We start from the raw sequence: 19,271 nt of genomic DNA on the forward strand, positions 1-19,271 counted from the left end.
TGGCAACACAGGCTACAGATCAGAATAGAAAAACTGAGAAAAGACATCGGACAGCTAACACAATTTATAAGAAATGAAATCTCGGAAAAAAAACGAAAAAGGTTAGGTAAAATCTCACAACAAGAAGCGACAGAGCAATTAGACGAAAAGAAGCAGAAATTACAAGCATTAGCCAAACGACTCAGAAGATACAAAAAAAGTGAAAATAGAAGGAAACAAAACCAAACATTCAACACAAACCAAAAGAAATTTTACCAGACAATAGATAACACACACATTAAAATAAACAATCCACCAAACATAACAGACATGGAACACTTCTGGAGCAACATATGGTCAAACCCGGTACAACATAACAGGCATGCACGGTGGATACAAACAGAAACAGACACATACAAGATGATACCACAAATGCCTGAAGTGATAATTTTGCAACATGAAGTCACCCAAGCAATTAATTCTACTCACAATTGGAAAGCCCCTGGAAATGATAAAATAGCAAATTTCTGGTTAAAGAAGTTCACCTCAACACATTCACATCTAACTAAATTATTTAACAGTTACATTGCAGACCCATACACATTCCCTGATACACTTACACATGGAATAACTTATCTGAAACCTAAAGATCAAGCAGACACGGCAAACCCAGCTAAATATCGCCCCATAACATGCCTACCAACAATATACAAAATATTAACTTCAATCATTAAACAGAAATTAATGACACATACAACACAGAACAAAATTATAAATGAAGAACAAAAAGGCTGTTGCAAAGGAGCACGAGGATGTAAAGAGCAACTGATAATAGATGCAGAGGTGACATATCAAGCTAAAACTAAACAAAGGTCGCTACACTACGCATACATTGATTACCAAAAAGCTTTTGATAGTGTACCCCACTCATGGTTACTACAGATATTGGAAATATACAAAATAGATCCTAAATTGATACAGTTCCTAAACATAGTAATGAAAAATTGGAAAACCACACTTAATATCCAAACAAATTCAAATAATATCACATCACAGCCAATACAGATTAAGCGTGGAATATACCAAGGAGACTCATTAAGTCCTTTCTGGTTCTGCCTTGCTCTGAACCCACTATCCAACATGCTAAATAATACAAATTATGGATACAATATTACTGGAACATACCCACACAAAATCACACATTTGCTATACATGGATGATCTAAAACTACTGGCAGCAACAAATCAACAACTCAACCAATTACTAAAGATAACAGAAGTATTCAGCAATGATATAAGTATGGCTTTTGGAACAGACAAATGTAAGAAAAATAGCATAGTCAAGGGAAAACACACTAAACAAGAAGATTACATATTGGATAACCACAGCGACTGCATAGAAGCGATGGAAAAAACGGATGCCTATAAATATCTAGGATACAGACAAAAAATAGGAATAGATAATACAAATATTAAAGAAGAACTAAAAGAAAAATATAGACAAAGACTAACAAAAATACTGAAAACAGAATTGACAGCAAGAAACAAGACAAAAGCTATAAATACATATGCCATACCAATATTGACCTACTCATTTGGAGTAGTGAAATGGAGTAACACAGACCTAGAAGCACTCAATACACTTACACGATCACAATGCCACAAATATAGAATACATCACATACATTCAGCAATAGAAAGATTCACATTAAGCAGAAAGGAAGGAGGAAGGGGATTTATCGATATAAAAAACCTACATTATGGACAGGTAGACAATTTAAGAAAATTCTTTATAGAACGAACAGAAACTAGCAAAATACACAAAGCAATCACTCATATAAATACATCGGCTACACCACTACAATTTCATAACCACCTCTACAACCCTTTAGATCACATAACATCAACAGAAACGAAGAAAGTAAATTGGAAAAAGAAAACACTTCATGGCAAGCACCCGTATCATCTAACACAGCCACACATCGATCAAGACGCATCCAACACATGGCTAAGAAAAGGAAATATATACAGTGAGACAGAAGGATTCATGATTGCAATACAGGATCAAACAATAAACACCAGGTATTACAGCAAGCATATTATTAAAGATCCCAATACCACAACAGATAAATGCAGACTTTGTAAACAACAAATAGAAACAGTAGATCACATCACAAGCGGATGTACAATACTAGCAAATACAGAATACCCCAGAAGACATGACAATGTCGCAAAAATAATACATCAACAGCTTGCCTTACAACATAAACTTTTAAAACAACAAGTTCCTACATACAAGTATGCACCACAAAATGTACTGGAGAATGATGAATACAAATTATACTGGAACAGAACCATTATAACAGATAAAACAACGCCACATAACAAACCTGACATCATACTCACCAATAAAAAGAAGAAATTAACACAACTAATCGAAATATCCATACCCAATACAACAAATATACAAAAGAAAACAGGAGAAAAAATTGAAAAATACATCCAACTGGCTGAGGAAGTCAAAGACATGTGGCATCAGGATAAAGTTGACATCATACCAATTATACTATCAACTACAGGAGTCATACCACACAATATCCACCAGTACATCAGTGCAATACAGCTACATCCAAACATATATATACAACTACAGAAATCCGTAATTATTGATACATGTTCAATTACCCGAAAGTTCCTAAATGCAATATAACACATACCGTACAGTTAATAGGAAGTGACGCTTGATCAAGGTCCGCGTCACTTTCCATTCTCAACCAGACTTAACGTCTGAGAAAGTAAAGAAATAATAATAATAATAAAGGGAGACATGTTATGCCATGCTATGACCTTGTGTCATTCACATAGAAGTACAATTGAACAAAAACACATGTTTCTGCTTAGGAATATCTTGACTGGCACTATTTCAAAGAATACTAGGCCTAACAAAACAGTGCAAGTAAGCAAAAAGAAATATTTCAATATAGTTCTGATATTTATGAAATAAGAAAGCTTATCAAAACAATCAGTCTCAATAAGATTGTAAAAATGAGATACAACAGCACTAAAGAAACTTTTACTGTTTGTAATAAAAATGCAAGGAGATGAGAACAAATGTGGTTCAATCATGAGTGAAGTGCGTCCAGTGGAAAAAAATAGTGAATTCATTTGTTTATACACTGTCTACAAATACTTTCATAACATATCTGAATACAACTTGAGTGTGTGGGACGCACATGAGATTTGACTGAGAGGAGAGGTGCAAGCAATACAAGAAGGGTGACAGTGACATACGTTCAACTTGAGAGCATCACAAAAATGTTGACTATCCTGTAAACTCTGCATGGAAATCCAAGTGTGGTGGACTGCATACAAATGCTAGTAAAATATAGCAATCAGACAAAATTTCTCACCAATGCTTGGGCATAGTGTTAGCAATAAACAAGTACAAAATAAGCAATTTACGAGAAATGCGTAGTCTGACGGAATCTACATCAAAGTTTATGGTTAAAGAAATGTAAGTTACCAGAAGTGCTGCTGCTATTTTTTTTTAATTATTTATTTGATTGAGCATGGAACTATTTGATATTATCACGATTCAATAAACCTATTACTGTTCTCTATACACTGAGCGAAGATTGAGACACAAACAAAAGCGATTTTTTTTTCCAGAAAAAATTTCACTGGAGGATGCAGACTGCAGCAGGTGGATGGATACATCTGGTTACCCACAACAATACACCAAAAGTGACTTGTGGATTACTGGTATAAGAAGTCTGAAATTACTCCACTGTAACAGTATAACGAAAAGGAAAGTTGCTACTCACCAAATGGCAGAGATGCTAAGTCACAGATCGACAAAACAAAGAGACTGTCACAAATAAGCTTTTGGCCAGTATGGCCTTCCTCAAAAAAAGGTCACACACTCTCTCTCTCTCTCTAATGCAACCCTCACACAGACCCTTCTTTTACGTGGAGGAAGTGCTCTACCAACTGAGTTATCCATGCACAACTCTAGACTCGCATTCACAGCTACCTCTTCTCTGATGGAGGTTGATAGTCATGCTTGGATGGCTCAGTCAGTAGAGCACTTGCCCACAAGAGGCAAAGGTCCTGGGTTCGTGTCCTGGTCTGGCACACGGTTGTACTGGAAAGAGGGTTTGGAGGGGGGGGGGGGGGCAGGGGAGGGAGGAGGACACCCAGTGGAAGTAAGTTCTTAAGTAAAAAGAGCAGAAAAATTCTGTTCAACAATGATATGCTTTTATTCAATAATTGGAAGTACATAGGATGCACCTAGGGAAGACACAAACTGTTTGAATGGAGCATTATGGCCAGAGAATAGAGGACCAAGAGGCTGCAGGAAAATATGTAGGCTCTACTGGTAGTTTGGGATCCTGTTGCAGAGAGATCGAGCTTGCCTGGGCCCAGTACTCTGCTACCATCTACCAAGGCATCATGTGATCTTCCTTCCACACTTCAACTGGTCGAGGGATGTGAGAGAACATTTTCGAGGCGTCTGTCACAAGTCCTCCACTATTAGAACTTTGCCAGATCAGCAATATGGGCCTGTACTGAGCAACAAGCTGTGGGAACCTCTCTACCCGACAACTCATTATCAGAATGAAGGAAAATCCTTTCAGTCCAAAATTTTTGCTATAACTATCCCCAAATACCTTCAGATGGTCACCTGCATTCAGCTCTAATCATCCAGGAAGATCCAATCATATACACTCCACTGCAGAATAAATATTTATTCTAGAAGTCAAAAGTTCCTCGATTCCAAATGCAGGAAGCAAATTATGACTTTTGCACATAAACAGATACAACCTTCAATATTGCATGGTTTTCTCTAACCAGTTGTTTCACAATTAACTATCTCTCTCCCCATGCGGTCTTTCCCACAGAAACAGATGAGAAAAATTTAAATTTACTGCCATAAGGGTAATCCTGTTTTTAAATAACTATCAGAGTTGAGAAAAATCTGGATTTTTTTTAAAAATCCCAACTAGTGGGTAAACTTGGTTTTGTGAGTTTTTTCATATTGAGAATTTAATACTCGAGTTTATATTACTATGATTAATTTATTCAAAACACTAACCCATTCCTCGAATATCTGCGGGCCTCTTTTCTTGTCCTGCCAGCACTGCATTCATTCAGTGAATCTTCACCTTTGGATTTGTTTAGTCAACATGAAGAAATAATTTAAGAGAGAAAAGAGCCCAAGAATTTAATGAAGATCTATACATTTCTGTATGCTTCAGAAGAGTAGGAAATTGTACTTAACGTTCAATGCAACAACATCAATTTTAAGTTTTTCTCTGGAAGTGCAAATAGTATTTAGTCGTGTTTCTGAGTGCAAGGGACGTTAGAACCCAGTAATAATGATGTAAATTTTTGAGACAGTAAATGGTTGCCTTCAACATATATGATGGCTCTATTATCTCCATAGTTAAATATTATAGTGTTTCATGTTTTTAATATTCATTAAAAAAACAATGTTTTTTGGGTTGGGGTAAATTATATCAACGCTGACAACTCAGTGCTAATTAACGTTGTTAGTCTCTATATTAACCGCAACTAAACCCGGGAGTCGGCAGCTGGCACGCAAAGAAGGTGGGGGTAACAGTAGATGTGAGTTTTCGAGTTACAACAGCAATTGTACGTATTCTTCATGTAATTTTGACACCTCATTTCCCAAAAGCCTGCTACAAATCAACAAACAGCGCATTTTTGTTGCTGATAACAAGGTATTACGCAGTTGCACGAGACAAAATTAGTAGAAGGGCTCTAACAATATTTCGCACTTGTTAACACTGACTTCTTCAATACCATTAAATATGGAATAATTTTTAAAAATGCAAACTTCACGAAACATATGATGGTGTTTATACCTCCCCTACTACTCTGCACCGCTGCAGCCATCCTCAAACTCAATTCTTCACCCCCGCAACCGGTCACTTTGGCTACAGAAAAAGATGTTAGGTTTATTGCGAATAACCAAGGATAACTTAAGGTAGCATCAGAGATAAATATTTTATAATGCGAATGCACTCATTATTTATCGCTGTTGCACAAACACTAAAAAACTTGTATGCTTATTTTCGATTTATTAAGATGTAATTTATTACTTGAAATTCAATTTCCCCAACAAGAACATTTGAAGAGTAAAATATGTTTCTTCCCGCCCTCTTGGCAGCGTGTGAATAGTAGTGACTGAGTCAGAGCGGGAGTGACAGAGGAAGGATGAAGGAGTGGGAGGGGTAGATGTTCATGTCAAACTAGCTTCGTAAATATAAACAAAGCCTCGCAATTCAAGAAAGTGCCATTGTTTTGTGCCTAAAGGAAACAGAGGAAGCGTGGTGATTTGTTGCTCTGCGACGTGATTTCTACCAAAGCGTCCAGACACAGATGGATAAAAAATAATTCGTTATCCTTTTCAGACATGAGGTAAATCTGTCTTCAGCCCTTCATTTCTTTCTTTTTTTCTATATACCTACTGAAATATTAGGATCGAGTGTGATGTTTTGAGTGAATTTTAATTTTAATGTAACACGTTCTTCGAAGAAGGAGATAGTTACATCGAATTAGGTCACTGCATTTAAGTGTTCTAGTTTTTTATTTCCATACCGTTGAAAGAAAGCGAAATACACGAGGTGCCACGGTCGCCTTAAATTCTGAACTTTGTTTCAAAATGTAAATAAATGGATGTCCTAGTCCACATGCAATCTCAAACAGGGATTTAGTTCCATGTGATATAGATGTATTTGTCAAATGATCTGATGGGGGACATTTTACTTTTACATTGCTGTGTGACTAAGCAGTAATATACTGCCACATTTTGATGTTACCCTAATTTAATTTCAAAATATCATACTAGTGCCCTTCTTCATTGCCACGAGATTTTAAGGTATTCTTATAAATGCTGGGATTACATAAAAAACCAGTTCTTGCTAAGTATCTCCAAATAAGGGTGATCTAGAAATTGCAGTAATTATTGTCTTTTGATGTTCAAGGAGTCGAAGAGTTCGTTTCACTGTGCTGTGAAATTAACTATCTACTTTTTGCTCACTTACCACAGAACTATACAACTTAAAAATTTCATATTTATAAAATGATAACCAACAAATTCTTTCATCTGTGTGGTAGTACCTAGTTTACTTACATATTTATTCTTTTTTCATAATGCAGCCTATTGACTGTAACAGATTTTATGCACTCATCAGAGTAACATAATTGTTGTGCATTACAAATATGTCAGAGTTGTAGAGTGCAGAAGGTTATTAGGTATTTTATGACATTAATGGATCAATATAGTTAAAGCAATGGTGTACACAGTAAAAATAGCAAGTCTTGTAAAAACTCCATGAAGTATTATTTTAGAGTGTATTAGTAAAATAGTAAATGGAGCACATTAAATAATAGGCCTAATCTAAGTAATGTTTGGTTTTGTTAAGCAATATGTTCATGTGTTGCATCTTGGCTCCCTCCCCAATCCTCACTTCCACCCCAGTTGTTGTTAACAAAGATGGAGATTACTGTTCTTGAGGAGTGCAGAATGTTGTTCAGAAACATATCGGAAATTTTTATTCATTTGTTATTCATCGTCAAGCATTAAAAATGCAATCAATTTTCTATTTTGTGGAGTACACATAAGTGGTGTAAAAGATATTTTAGTTCATTTTGGTTATCAATAAACAAAATTGTCCATTATAAAGTACATGATATATTAAACATATTCATGTATATAATCAAGTGAAACTAGCCTATATTAGTATTTAAGGTCATCTTTAGAGCACATTTTAAACTCCCCTATCGTGTAAATGCTTTTGTGCAAGCCATTTCTGTGAGGTATTTTTAACAAACTCAGTGACACAAAGTGTGCCTGTACTGGCAACATGTTCAATAGTTGCAACCCCATTATGTGTAACTATCTCAAATTTTCTATAGTCAAGCGACTGTGACATCAATCTGCTGTTTTAGACATGTGTTAAGTTGATGGGCAGATGGTCGCAGCTTGTGACTGTGTTTGTTCTCTCTTGTTTGTATTAGACAATTTGTATAAAGAGAGACATAACTGTTGACACTTTCAGTTTTCTTAAATACAGTGTACAAGGCTCATTGTTCCTGACTCTGTGGATGCATATAATTGCCTTCTGTTGCCAGATGAGAACTTTTTTCACTCCAGTGGTATTCCCATATAACAAAATGGCACATGTCAAGTGGATGTGGAAAATGGTGTAGTATGCATTGAGCAATAGCTTATCACTAACATCAGACTTTATTTTACCTAATGAACATGTAACACATGCTAACTTAGTACAGGTATAATCGGTATGACTCTTCCATGTTAACTTTGAGTCAAGATGGATCCCAAGAAGTTTAGTTGAAGTACAGTCATTGCCATTATCTTTAATACATAAGCTGAAGCGAACACTTTTCATGATTAATAGGCATTTCATTGATTTGGAACCACTTACTGGCTGCTCCAAGATGATCCGTACTTTCCTGCTTTAGTGCTCCTAAGTCTTTCCCCCAGCTGTAACAGAAGTGGTATTATCAGCATAGAGTGTAGATTTACACAGCACAGTGGTGGGGAAATCATTTATATGTATTATCAAGAGTAAAGGTCCAGATGCAGAACCCTGTGTGTGTGATATCCAAGACATTTGATGACATATTATTGAACTTTACAATTCGTTTTCTATCACTCAGGTAGTATCTGATCAACATAGCTGTAAACCTCTAAAACTGTAGCAGTAGTGTTTTCTAGCAGAATTCTATGGATAACACTGTTATAAAAAGGAAAGTTGCCACTCACCATATAATGGAGATGCTGAGTAGCAGATAGGCGCAATGAAAATACTGTCACAATATAAGCTTTCGGCCAACAATAAAAATAGACAAAAACACACACACACACACACACACACACACACACACACACACACACACACACAACTGCAGCCTCTGGCAACTGAAGCCACACTGCGAGCAACAGCAGCAGTGCATGATGGGAGTCGCAACTGGGTGGAGGTAAGGAGGAGGCTGGGGCGGGGAGGAGGAGGGATAACAGGTAGGGGTGGGCGAAGTGCTGCTGGGGAGTAAGCAAATACAAGATGGAGAGAGGGTAGGGTAGTTTGGTGCAGTCGGGAGGTGAGACGGTGGGCAGGGGCGAGGTGGGGGGGGGGGAGTGGAGAAGGAGAGAAGTAAAACGACTGGGTGCATTGGTGGAATGAGGGCTGTTTAGTCCTGGAATGGGAACAGGGAAAGGGTAGAATGGACGAGAAAATGACTAACGGAGGTTGAGGCCAGGACAGTTACAGGAACGTAGGATATATTGCAGGGAGCGTTCCCACATGTGCAGTTCAGAAAAGCTGGTGTTGGTGGGAAGGATCCATGTGGCACAAGCTGTGAAGCAGTCATTGAAATGGAGGATGTCGTGTTGGGCAGTGTGCTCACCTACAGGGTGGTCCTCTTGTTTTGATTTGTCTCAGAATTAGCAGTTATGTTATCAGGGCCTGTAGATTGTCTTTTTGCGATATCCTTAATAGAGCACAGATCATGTGACTGTAGTATATTGAGCAGACTAACAAGGAGGGACCATGATGTTAGGGTCATGGATTTACTTCAAACCTTGTTCACCTATAGTAGGCCATTAAAACAATGTAATGTGCAAGTAGTAAGGTGCACTACTCTGGCAATTCCAAGAAAATTGGAAGAGAAGTTTTATGCATTCATCATGTGGTTTATGTATCTGTACATAGGTGCTGGACATTGGAGTTCATGGTGGTCAGCTGGTTAGTGTTCGAGCGTCCTAAGATGAAAGTATTCGAGGCGATGGTTCAAATCCTGTTCAAACCTTCATTTTTGTAGCATGAGTGTAAATTTTGTGGTATTCAAAAAAAATTGCCCCTACACTATTCATTCATGCTACATGAGCAACAACATCTGATCACTATGAGCCTCTGTGTTTGCAGCTCAAAGCGTCTAGGTGCAAAGTAGTTCTGGATACCTTATCAGATTGCATTTGTAAGGGATTTTGCAAATCACGACAGGCTTACATGCTCAGGAAAACTCTTTGTATTTCTTCATTTACTTGTCAATAGTTATAAATATCTTAGTTCTAATAATTAAACTTAATTAGAAATAGTAAATAGTCAAATAACATGAACTTCACTGAAACTTCTTGCAAATACACATGGTTTTCTGTAATCATATTACCTCTCAAATCTCATATAAATTAAATAATATGACCAGTGACAGAAAAAAAAATGGATTAAAAGTTAAGGTTGAGCAGGAGTCGAATTGTACCTCATATACGTTTGCCTTATAAAGCTCAAAAGCCAAGCACTTGAACACCATGAACTCCAATGTCCGGTCACCTACGCACAGATGCATTCATTTCATAATAGATACCTAAAACTTCTCTTGTGATTTTCTTGGAACTGCCAGAGTAGTGCACCTTACTACTTGCAGATTATGTTGTTTTAATGGCCTACCAAAGATGTACAAAGTTTGAAGTAAATCCGTGATCCCAAAATCATGGCCTTCCCTTGTAAGTTGTTTAGGAGGGTCTCCTTCGCTGTACAGAAATATGTACTGAATGTCATCAAAAATTGAAATTTCTCAAAGTGTGCAATCGGTTTCTTTAAGGCCTGTGCAAATTCTTAAATATCACTATCTGGTGTGCAGTATACTGGCACAAGTACAAGTTTAACATGGGCAGTAACATTGCTGCCGTCTCCAGTGCATTACCTATACAGTAATTGTTGACATTAAAGGGCACTGTAATGAATGTCTATCCCACTACTAACATATATTGAGCATCCCCACCCCTCCCTCCTGCTCCCATAGTTTTGTGTTCATCTACAATATTCCAGTACTAAGTGATGGTCGACAGAAGCGTCGAATCCCACGCGTCGGCTTTGACCCGTGACGTAAGGGTGTTGTCGTGTGTAACGTCATGACGACGCGGAGTTTGGGTTGTGAGTGTGGCGTGTTTGTAGATGTCATCGTGTTGTGGTTTGTTGTGCTCTCTGGTGGTATGTTCAGGGTTTTCGTTTGTGTGGTGTAAAGGGCTCAGTTTGCTTTTGCTCATTATCCAGAATTGTTCGAGTGTCGGCTGTGTTTGTAGTTGAATTTGTTTCAGTGAGTTAACGATTTTGTGTGAAGGTTAATTTAGTGTTGTTCGCTGTACATCGTGTGGTAATTTTAGTAAAATTAATTGGTTGTTGTTTTTGTTCAGGAATGGATATGACGGATAAAATTAACAGTGCGCAGGTCAAGGGAAGTGTTCGTTCCCAATGTGTGGCTGTGTATGTTGATATTGGTATCAGATGTTTTTGAGCTCTATAGGCCAAGGGAAATGTTTGATCCTAATTTATGGGATCGGGAGCTGCTGCTGAGCTATATAGATCAAGGGAAGTGTCCGATTCCAGATGATATTGTGTTTAGTGGTATTTGGGGAGTTTTGTGATGTCGGTTTTTTTCGTGTCATTTTGTGTGGTTTTGTATGGGGGTGGGTGTCTAAATTTGATTATATTTAGTTTGCCCCCACCCAAAAACACCCCATTTCCCACGCTTGTCCCGTTAGTGTCATTAGGCTTTTTCTGGAAAGTGTGTGTGTTTGTTTTTCGATGTATTTTCGTCCTCATAATGTGTACGTACCGACTTTATATGCGCGATATTGGAATCGTGGTTTATGGTCGTGTCCGCCATATTTGTGACGTCATGGGTCAAAGCAGACGGGCGGGATCGGACGTTTCCGTATTTCCCTAAGTGAAAATCTGGCAGTACTTAACAAGTGTTCATTAATAAATAAAGTAATATGCTTGCTCATCCCTAACAGAACACTGACATCATCAGTTTTATTTTAAAGACCTGATGTTTGTCATTGTAAATAATAAGTTGTCATCACAAAGTGGTAGGTCTGAATTTGTGCACAGTAGCACACCTATTTGGTCACTTTGCTAGTAGTCTTCTGTCACCTGCAGATTGTGTTTTTACATGTATGGCTAGTTTCTTGATCATGTTGGATCCAGATGGTGATGACAAAGTGATTTCCATGGTGCCAGCCATAAAAACCATTGCTCCTCTCTGGAACTTATCTTTTTTTAGAAGACACATGTACAGCAGCTTGTTTCCCTTCACACATGCACTGGGTGCTTGTTCTTTTTAATTTTACAGTTTGATGGTTTTCACACACTGACTGAGCACTTGCTTTTAGTGCCTTTACAGCTTGGCTGTTTTTACTCACTTACTGGGTACATACTTTTAACAGATGAACATGGGCTGGAGATGCCAACTTACAATTTATATGTGCAGGGTTGTTTTTGATGTCTTTCTATTTTGCTGTGGTAAAGTTATCATCTGAACAGCATGCCCCAAAACTGTTTTCATCATTTGTTTGCAATTTACTGGGGAGACAGCTGTCTTTAACCGTACACGCCTTGTCATTTGCACCTTGCAGAAGTAGCAATACTTCTATATGTTTTCTGTTTTCCTCTTATGTTAAGGTGCATCCGATCTTTTGTGTAGTCTTATCTTTGTAAATGGTGGTTCATGTTGCTTACAGTGATATTAGCACATGCATGGACTAGATCGATTATGATATAATTAAGCCTAAATATCATGTAGTTTGTTCCTGACTTGTCATGTCTGTAAGGTATTGTACACTGTAACACTCCTATGACTCATTCTTGAAATTAATCCCTGTACACTCATTTTGAAATATGTTTTGTTTCTGTTATGTCATTGAAACTTGCAATAACTACCATTAAGTCATTCAAAGTGAAGTCCCTGGAGAGTTCAATTATTTCCCTGATAAAATTCTCAAACCATACAATTGGTTTAACTACTGCTGATGTGCTGTAGTTATTAGATGTAGCTTTTAAGAATGATGCACTTCCATGCTCATGACTGTCAGATAATAACATATTGCATACAAAACTGGGGTGCTCTTCCAATGTCAGAGAGCCTTGGCATTACTGATGATCTAAAAAAAGGGAAAATGGGCTGAAGGTGTGAATTGAAGTTTGTATTAGGGAGGGCATTAAACAAGTGTAGTCCGTAGAGCTACGGTAGCCACAGTGCTGCATTGGTGTTGTGGTTAGCACATCTTCCTAGTAAGCAGGAGACCCAGGTTCAAGTCCCAGCTGTGACACAAATTATAATCCCCTGCTTCTGCTTCTATTCTTATCGAAGATAAAGTTAAAGAATTGTACGTTTCCAGGAAAATGTAATTTGATCAGATCAATTTCACTAACCATTTTTGTGCAGTTGAAGATTTTTCCAGTCTTTTCTCCTGTGTGTGTGTGTGTGTGTGTGAGAGAGAGAGAGAGACAGCAGTATTATTGTTTGACAGAATATTGGCATTAACAATTGCTGGTTTCAAATTGTACCCAGTAGGTCTGCTGGTTATTCCACTTTGTTTTAAATTGGAATGAAGACGATGTGTGTCACATATTGAAGGTTCACTTATTCCCAAGAACACATCATATTCATGTTTCAGAAGTTAAATCTCACCTAGTAATGTCGAGATAACTTCATATTTATTGTTACATGTTTGGCCTACTACTCGTTTACATTTTCGACAAAGTCAGATTATTTGCAAGCATTTGTATAACAATGATAAACAGCCCTACATTTAATGTACAAAACAGCTATAATAACAAGTTTTTGCAGTACTGAGTTCCACATATTCCATCATGAAATGAAGTCAACACTGACACATAGCTTCATTAACATATTTCACTGCGTTTGTACTCCTTTTTTCTGCTACATTAGTGATATAAGTGTTGTGACTCGCCGATCTTTCAAAGTGCCGCCGCGCAGTTACTCGTGTCCTCTACATGCGGTGCTGTCTGCCAGCCATGCAGCAGCAGCGCCACCTAAGCGGCCAGCCAGCCAGCCAGCGGCCGCTAGACTCCGACTCAGTTATGATTTGACTGTTAAAGTGTACACACGTCTTACTCTGTTTACTTGATCTGTGACTTTCATGTATTGTGTCTTCCTTGAAATATATTTGTTCAGCTTGAAGTTATAACAATTGGCGACGAGGTAGCGATTTTTCTTTTCCATCGCTGACCCACATGTTTCCATGGCTACTTTAGAACAACTACTGCAATGTCTCATTGAACAGCAAATGCTTCTCACAAATGCAATTCGTGATTTCGTTGAGGTGTCAAATGCAGGGCGTCTCTCGTCGTTGTCTCTACCTCCTTTTCCTGTATGACGAGACAGCGGAAGACTGGTCTGATTACGAAAAACATCTTTGACAGCACTTCTTGGTATTTCATGTCGCGGACGAACAAACATGTAAGTCTTTGTTTCTTTCATGGATTTCACCTCAAATGTATCAGTTGTTGTCGCAATTGTCTCCTTTGAAAGATCCTGCGTCTTTGTCCTTTGCTGAATTGTGCTCACTTCTGTCCGTCTGTTTTCAAAAGCAAACGCCTGTGGTAGCCTCTTGTGTTGCCTTTTATCGTTGTCAAAAACAACCGAATCAATCCTATCGCGGTTGGGCTGCTGAACTTCACAGCCTCAGTAGAAAGGGTCAATTTGTTACTGAAGTTCACAAAGAATCCTACGCTGATTCCATGGTACGGGATGCTATTATCTGATCGGCGCCCGACAAAGAAGTTAGGCAACATGCCCTTCAGTTGGCAAATCCAACTCTAGATGTAGTCCTATCCATCGCTCAGTGTTTTGAAATTTCTCGCACCGCTGGAGCGCAAATAGAGGCATGGGGCGACGTCGGGGAAATACAACCTCTGTGCGATGTTGACGAAGCATGTGGCGTGTCCCTGCTGGCCGACGTGGCTGCAGTACGCTCCCAAGTGCAGCCTCAGCCTAACCGTAAACAAACCTCTAAGAAACTGCAGCAAAACCCACGGCAACTTCCTTCATGTCCACAGTGTTTTACGAAACATTCACGAGAAGATTGTCCACAACGTTGGGCCATGTGTCACAAATGCAAAAAAAAGGGTCATGTGTCATCTGTTTGCAAATCCGACCGCTTACATGATGTTCATGAACATGACGCTGATTCTGATTCTGTGTTGTCTGTCAATTGTACTTTTTTCCTTTCAGGGAAGTTATTTCTCACTGTCCAAATACTTTGTCGAGATGTTCGCATGCAGGTGGATACTGGTTCTGCTGCTGCTATCATCAATTCTCAGACGTATCTTCAGTTGGGTTCTCCAATCCTGTCACCTGTCGCTAGACAATTACGGACTTACAATAAACAGAAGATTTCTCTCTTGGGACAATTTGATGCTGAGGTATCTTACAAATCTGTCGTTCGCCTCGACCTGAAGAATTGTTCACTAACTTGCTGCAGGCAAGTATTTTTCTAAACTTGACCTGTCAGAAGCTTATCATCAACTTCCTCTCAACGCTGCTTCCCGGCAGTTTCTGGTCCTTAACATGCCTTTCGGTCTCTATCAGTACCAACGATTGCCATTCAGGGTTGCCAGCGCCCCTGCTCTCTTTCAGCGCTTCTTGGAACAATTATTGCTCACTGTCCCTGGGTGTATAAATTACCAGGACGACGTTGTTGTCACTGGCTCCACCACTGACGAACATCTTCAAAATCTCCGCACACTTTTTCATGTCTTACAGACTGCCGGTCTTAAGTGTAATCTTCAGAAATCAAAATTTTTTCAGGCATCTATCACGTACTTGGGGTTTCAACTCTCTCGGGATGGTATTTGTCCGCTTCAGCAAACTGTCGCTGCGATCGATGCCCTTCCTCACCCTACATCTGTTAAGGAACTGCAGGCCTTCTTGGGGAAAATAGCATACTATCACAAGTTTTTACCATTTGCTGCTTCGGTGGCTCAGCCGTTGCATCGCCTGTTGCATAAAAACGTGCCTTTTCACTGGTCCGCGTCATGCGATGCGGCTTTCCAGAAATTGAAGACTATGCTGAAACAGGCCCCATGCCTGGCTACTTATTGACCTGGCCAACATCTTGTTCTTGCCATGGACGCCTCAATACGGGGTCAGTGCAGTCCTTGCGCACCGTTTTTCTGATGGTTCTGAACAACCCATTGCTTATGCCTCCAAAACGCTCACGGATGCCCAACAGAAGTATTCTCAGATTGAAAAAGAAGCTTTGGCCATTATTTATGCTCTTCATAAGTTTGGTGTTTTCTCTATGGATCCAAATTTCATCTTGTTACGGATCACAAACCACTTGTTTCCTTGTTTCATCCATCAACATCACTTCCTGACAAGGCTGCACATCACCTCCAGCATTGGGCTCTTTACTTGTCTCGTTTCAATTATGAGATTCATTTCCGGCCGACGGCTCAACATGCGAATGCTGATGCACTGTCTCGCCTTCCCATGGGTCCTGATCTGGCATTCGATAGGGACGAACGTTTGTGTTTCCACCTGGATGTTGCCGAGCAGCGGGTTGTGGACGGGTTTCCCATCACCGGGGACCGGCTGGTGGCTTCTATGGGTTCTGACCCTACCCTCTCCCGGGTTTTACACTGTATTCAGAATGGTTGGCCAGATTGTCCGTCCACTAAGACTTCTGATCCGTTGCGGAACTACTACGCTTTGCGTTACCGCCTCACGGCTAGGGATGGTGTTATCCTCGTTTCCACCGAAAATGCTTCGCCGCATGTTGTGGTACCTGCATCTTTGCGTGCTTCGGTCTTGCCCTTCCTTCACCAAGGGCACTGGGATGTCTCTTGCACAAAATCTCTGGCGCGCCATCATGTGTACTGGCCCGGCATTGACTCTGAAATCGCACACATGGTCGCTGCCTGCGGCCCTTGCACGTCACAGGCTGTCGCCCTGAAGTCATCTTTGTCACTGAGGCCTTCGCCTGAGAAGCCCTGGGAGCGTATTCATGCTGACTTCGCAGGAGCTATTTTAGGTACTTATTGGCTTCTCGTTATTGACGCCTGCTCATAACTTTCCTTTCATTGTCTGTTGCACGTCGCCTATTACCGTGGCAACCACCAATGCTCTAGCTCGCATTTTCTCTTTGGAAGGCCTTCCCTCTACTCTTGTTACTGATAATGGTTCGCAATTTGCCTCTTCCGATTTTGTGGATTTTTGTGCCCGTCACGGTGTCATGCATGTCACAGCCCCTCCGTTCCATCCACAGTCAAACGGTGAGGCTGAACGACTGTTCCGCACATTTCAGGCTCAGATGAGGAAACTCCTGTCTTCTTCTCCTGCTCATGATGCGCTTCTCCAATTTCTGGCTTCTTACCGTTTCACCCTCATGGGTGACCGCAGCCCGGCTGAGGTCTTACATGGCCGACAGCCCCGCACGCTACTTCATCTTCTGCGGCCTTCCACCTCACGTCCGCGGGTGCCTTCGCCGACGACCTTGTATGGGTACGGGGATATGGCAGGTGACCAAAATGGAGTCCTGGCCGCATCTTACGACACCATGGCCAATGCCTGTATGAAATCCAAACGGACACGGGTGTTGCAATGCGTCATTCGGACCAGCTTCGGCCTCGTGTGCCGGCAACGCCTGTTCCGGATGCCGCTACACCACCTTCGGCTCTACCTGACGCTCGGGATACTGGAATCTCTCATTACTCACAACGCAGTCCTCTCACCATCATATCAGTGCCAGCACAAGAACTGACGCCACCAGGAGACGTGCCCATGCAGGAACCAGATGACCATCATCTGTCGGAGCAACTCTACTCGCCTCCTTCTCCTAAGGACGTGGACACATCGCCCATCTCTCCTGTTATAACAACCGGACTTGGTGCAACAGGCCGATTGGTGCATGGGGCCCCGAAGTCTCCTATCATCTCGACCCGTTATTATCGGGGACACTTCTGTCCGTACGGGAAGCCTCCTCCTCGAGACTTTATGGCCAGTCAAACAACAACTATGGACGTTAGCAATCTACAGGCCACCTCCATCAAGACCTGTGCAAAAACTTCAAAGGGGGGAAAGTGTTGTGACTCGCCGATCTTTCAAAGTGCCGCCGCGCAGTTACGCGCGTCCTCTACATGCGGCGCTGTCTGCCAGCCATGCAGCAGCAGCGCCACCTAAGCGGGCAGCCAGCCAGCGGCCGCTAGACTCGGACTCAGTTATGATTTGACTGTTAAAGTGTACACACGTCTTATTCTGTTTACTTGATCTGTGACTTTCATGTATTGCATCTTCCTTGAAATATATTTGTTCAACTTGAAGTTATAACAATAAGACACAGTTCACTTGTTGTTGCAACAAACGGTGGGTGTTCTTATTTAATGCCAGACAGGTTTAAACATTTGTTGACTGTTAAAGTTGGCCACACTACAAATTAATGAACAGTAATTATTGTTGCTTTGGTTGAATTTGACCTATCCCCGGTTAAAAAACATACTCTATTGTTTTGAGCACTGTAGGCAGAAGTGGAAAGGCATCATCATTGGTATCAGATAATTTATTGAAGTTATATCATTCTTTGTGTGCCATTCTTTACAAGAGGTGTAATATCCTGTAACTGTTATGATAAGGACATCAAATCCAAAGTGTGTAATATCCTGTAACTGTTATGATAAGGACATCAAATCCAAAGTATTACTCATCAGTAAAAATAACTGAATAAATCACTGTGCAAAACCCAACTTGCGCTCTTCTCAGATGACATCCTCAGAGCCACCAGTCCAAGAAATCAGTGCTTATTAATGAAAGAACAACCATAAATATCAAAATTTTTGACTGGATGGAGGAATTAAATGTAGAGAAAACTACTCATATTATCTTCGATGGAGACTTATTGACAGCTGTAGAAAAACACCATAGAAATACATTGGGATCCTTGCTGTTCATACAAGGTGGCAATTATTGAACCATACGAAATAAAATCATCATAACTTCTGAACAGTTTGAGTTAGGACGTTCAAACTGTATGGTTGGCCGCGGGGTGTGATAGGAATTATTATGCGTGTGTGCACGCATCTTGTTGTTGTCAACCATTTGCATCTGAAAGGTCACGGTACAGCGTGCCTGAGTGTACAGTGCTTATGAAGGCCTACTATGTGAGCCATAACAGCCCAACTGTGGCTCAAAGGAAGTTTGCATCTGAGTTCAAGCTGAAGACAACTGGTCCAAGTGTGCTAACAATCAAGAATTTGATTTGAAAGTTTGAGAGAACGGATAGTGTTGACGATGACAGTGATGGCAATGTTGATTGTCCAAAAAGGATGAAAACACTTGAAAACATCGAAGACAAGTTAGGTTTCAAACCAGCCTCAGGAAATCAATCAGACAAGCTGCACAGCAGGTGGAAATCAACCAGGAGTCCCTGTTGTTGAAGACCTG

General features: G+C 40.2%; 2 protein-coding genes across 3 annotated transcripts in view; one reads left to right on the plus strand and one right to left on the minus strand.

The window, feature by feature from the left end:
- LOC126253149 (uncharacterized) overlaps positions 1-5,982 on the minus strand; it is a 49,059-nt gene extending 43,077 nt beyond the window's left edge. Inside the window, exon 1 of one of the 2 annotated variants that reach the window (XM_049954294.1) lies at positions 5,867-5,982. In XM_049954294.1, coding sequence (XP_049810251.1) covers positions 5,867-5,897 — 31 coding nt within the window. In that variant the 5' untranslated portion in view covers positions 5,898-5,982. Of the gene's footprint in view, positions 1-5,073; positions 5,144-5,866 lie in introns of those variants that run through there. The other variant, XM_049954293.1, reaches the window with a different exon arrangement.
- Positions 5,983-6,155: 173 nt separating this feature from the next.
- The window catches only part of LOC126253150 (MAPK regulated corepressor interacting protein 2-like), a 61,261-nt gene continuing 48,145 nt past the window's right edge, over positions 6,156-19,271 (plus strand). The window contains exon 1 of the mRNA XM_049954295.1: positions 6,156-6,422. Within this exon, the coding sequence (XP_049810252.1) occupies positions 6,418-6,422 (5 nt within the window). The 5' untranslated portion in view covers positions 6,156-6,417. The remainder of the gene's footprint in view (positions 6,423-19,271) is intronic.

The sequence above is a fragment of the Schistocerca nitens genome, chromosome 4 (assembly GCF_023898315.1).
Source record: "Schistocerca nitens isolate TAMUIC-IGC-003100 chromosome 4, iqSchNite1.1, whole genome shotgun sequence".
Taxonomy (NCBI): domain Eukaryota; kingdom Metazoa; phylum Arthropoda; class Insecta; order Orthoptera; family Acrididae; genus Schistocerca; species Schistocerca nitens.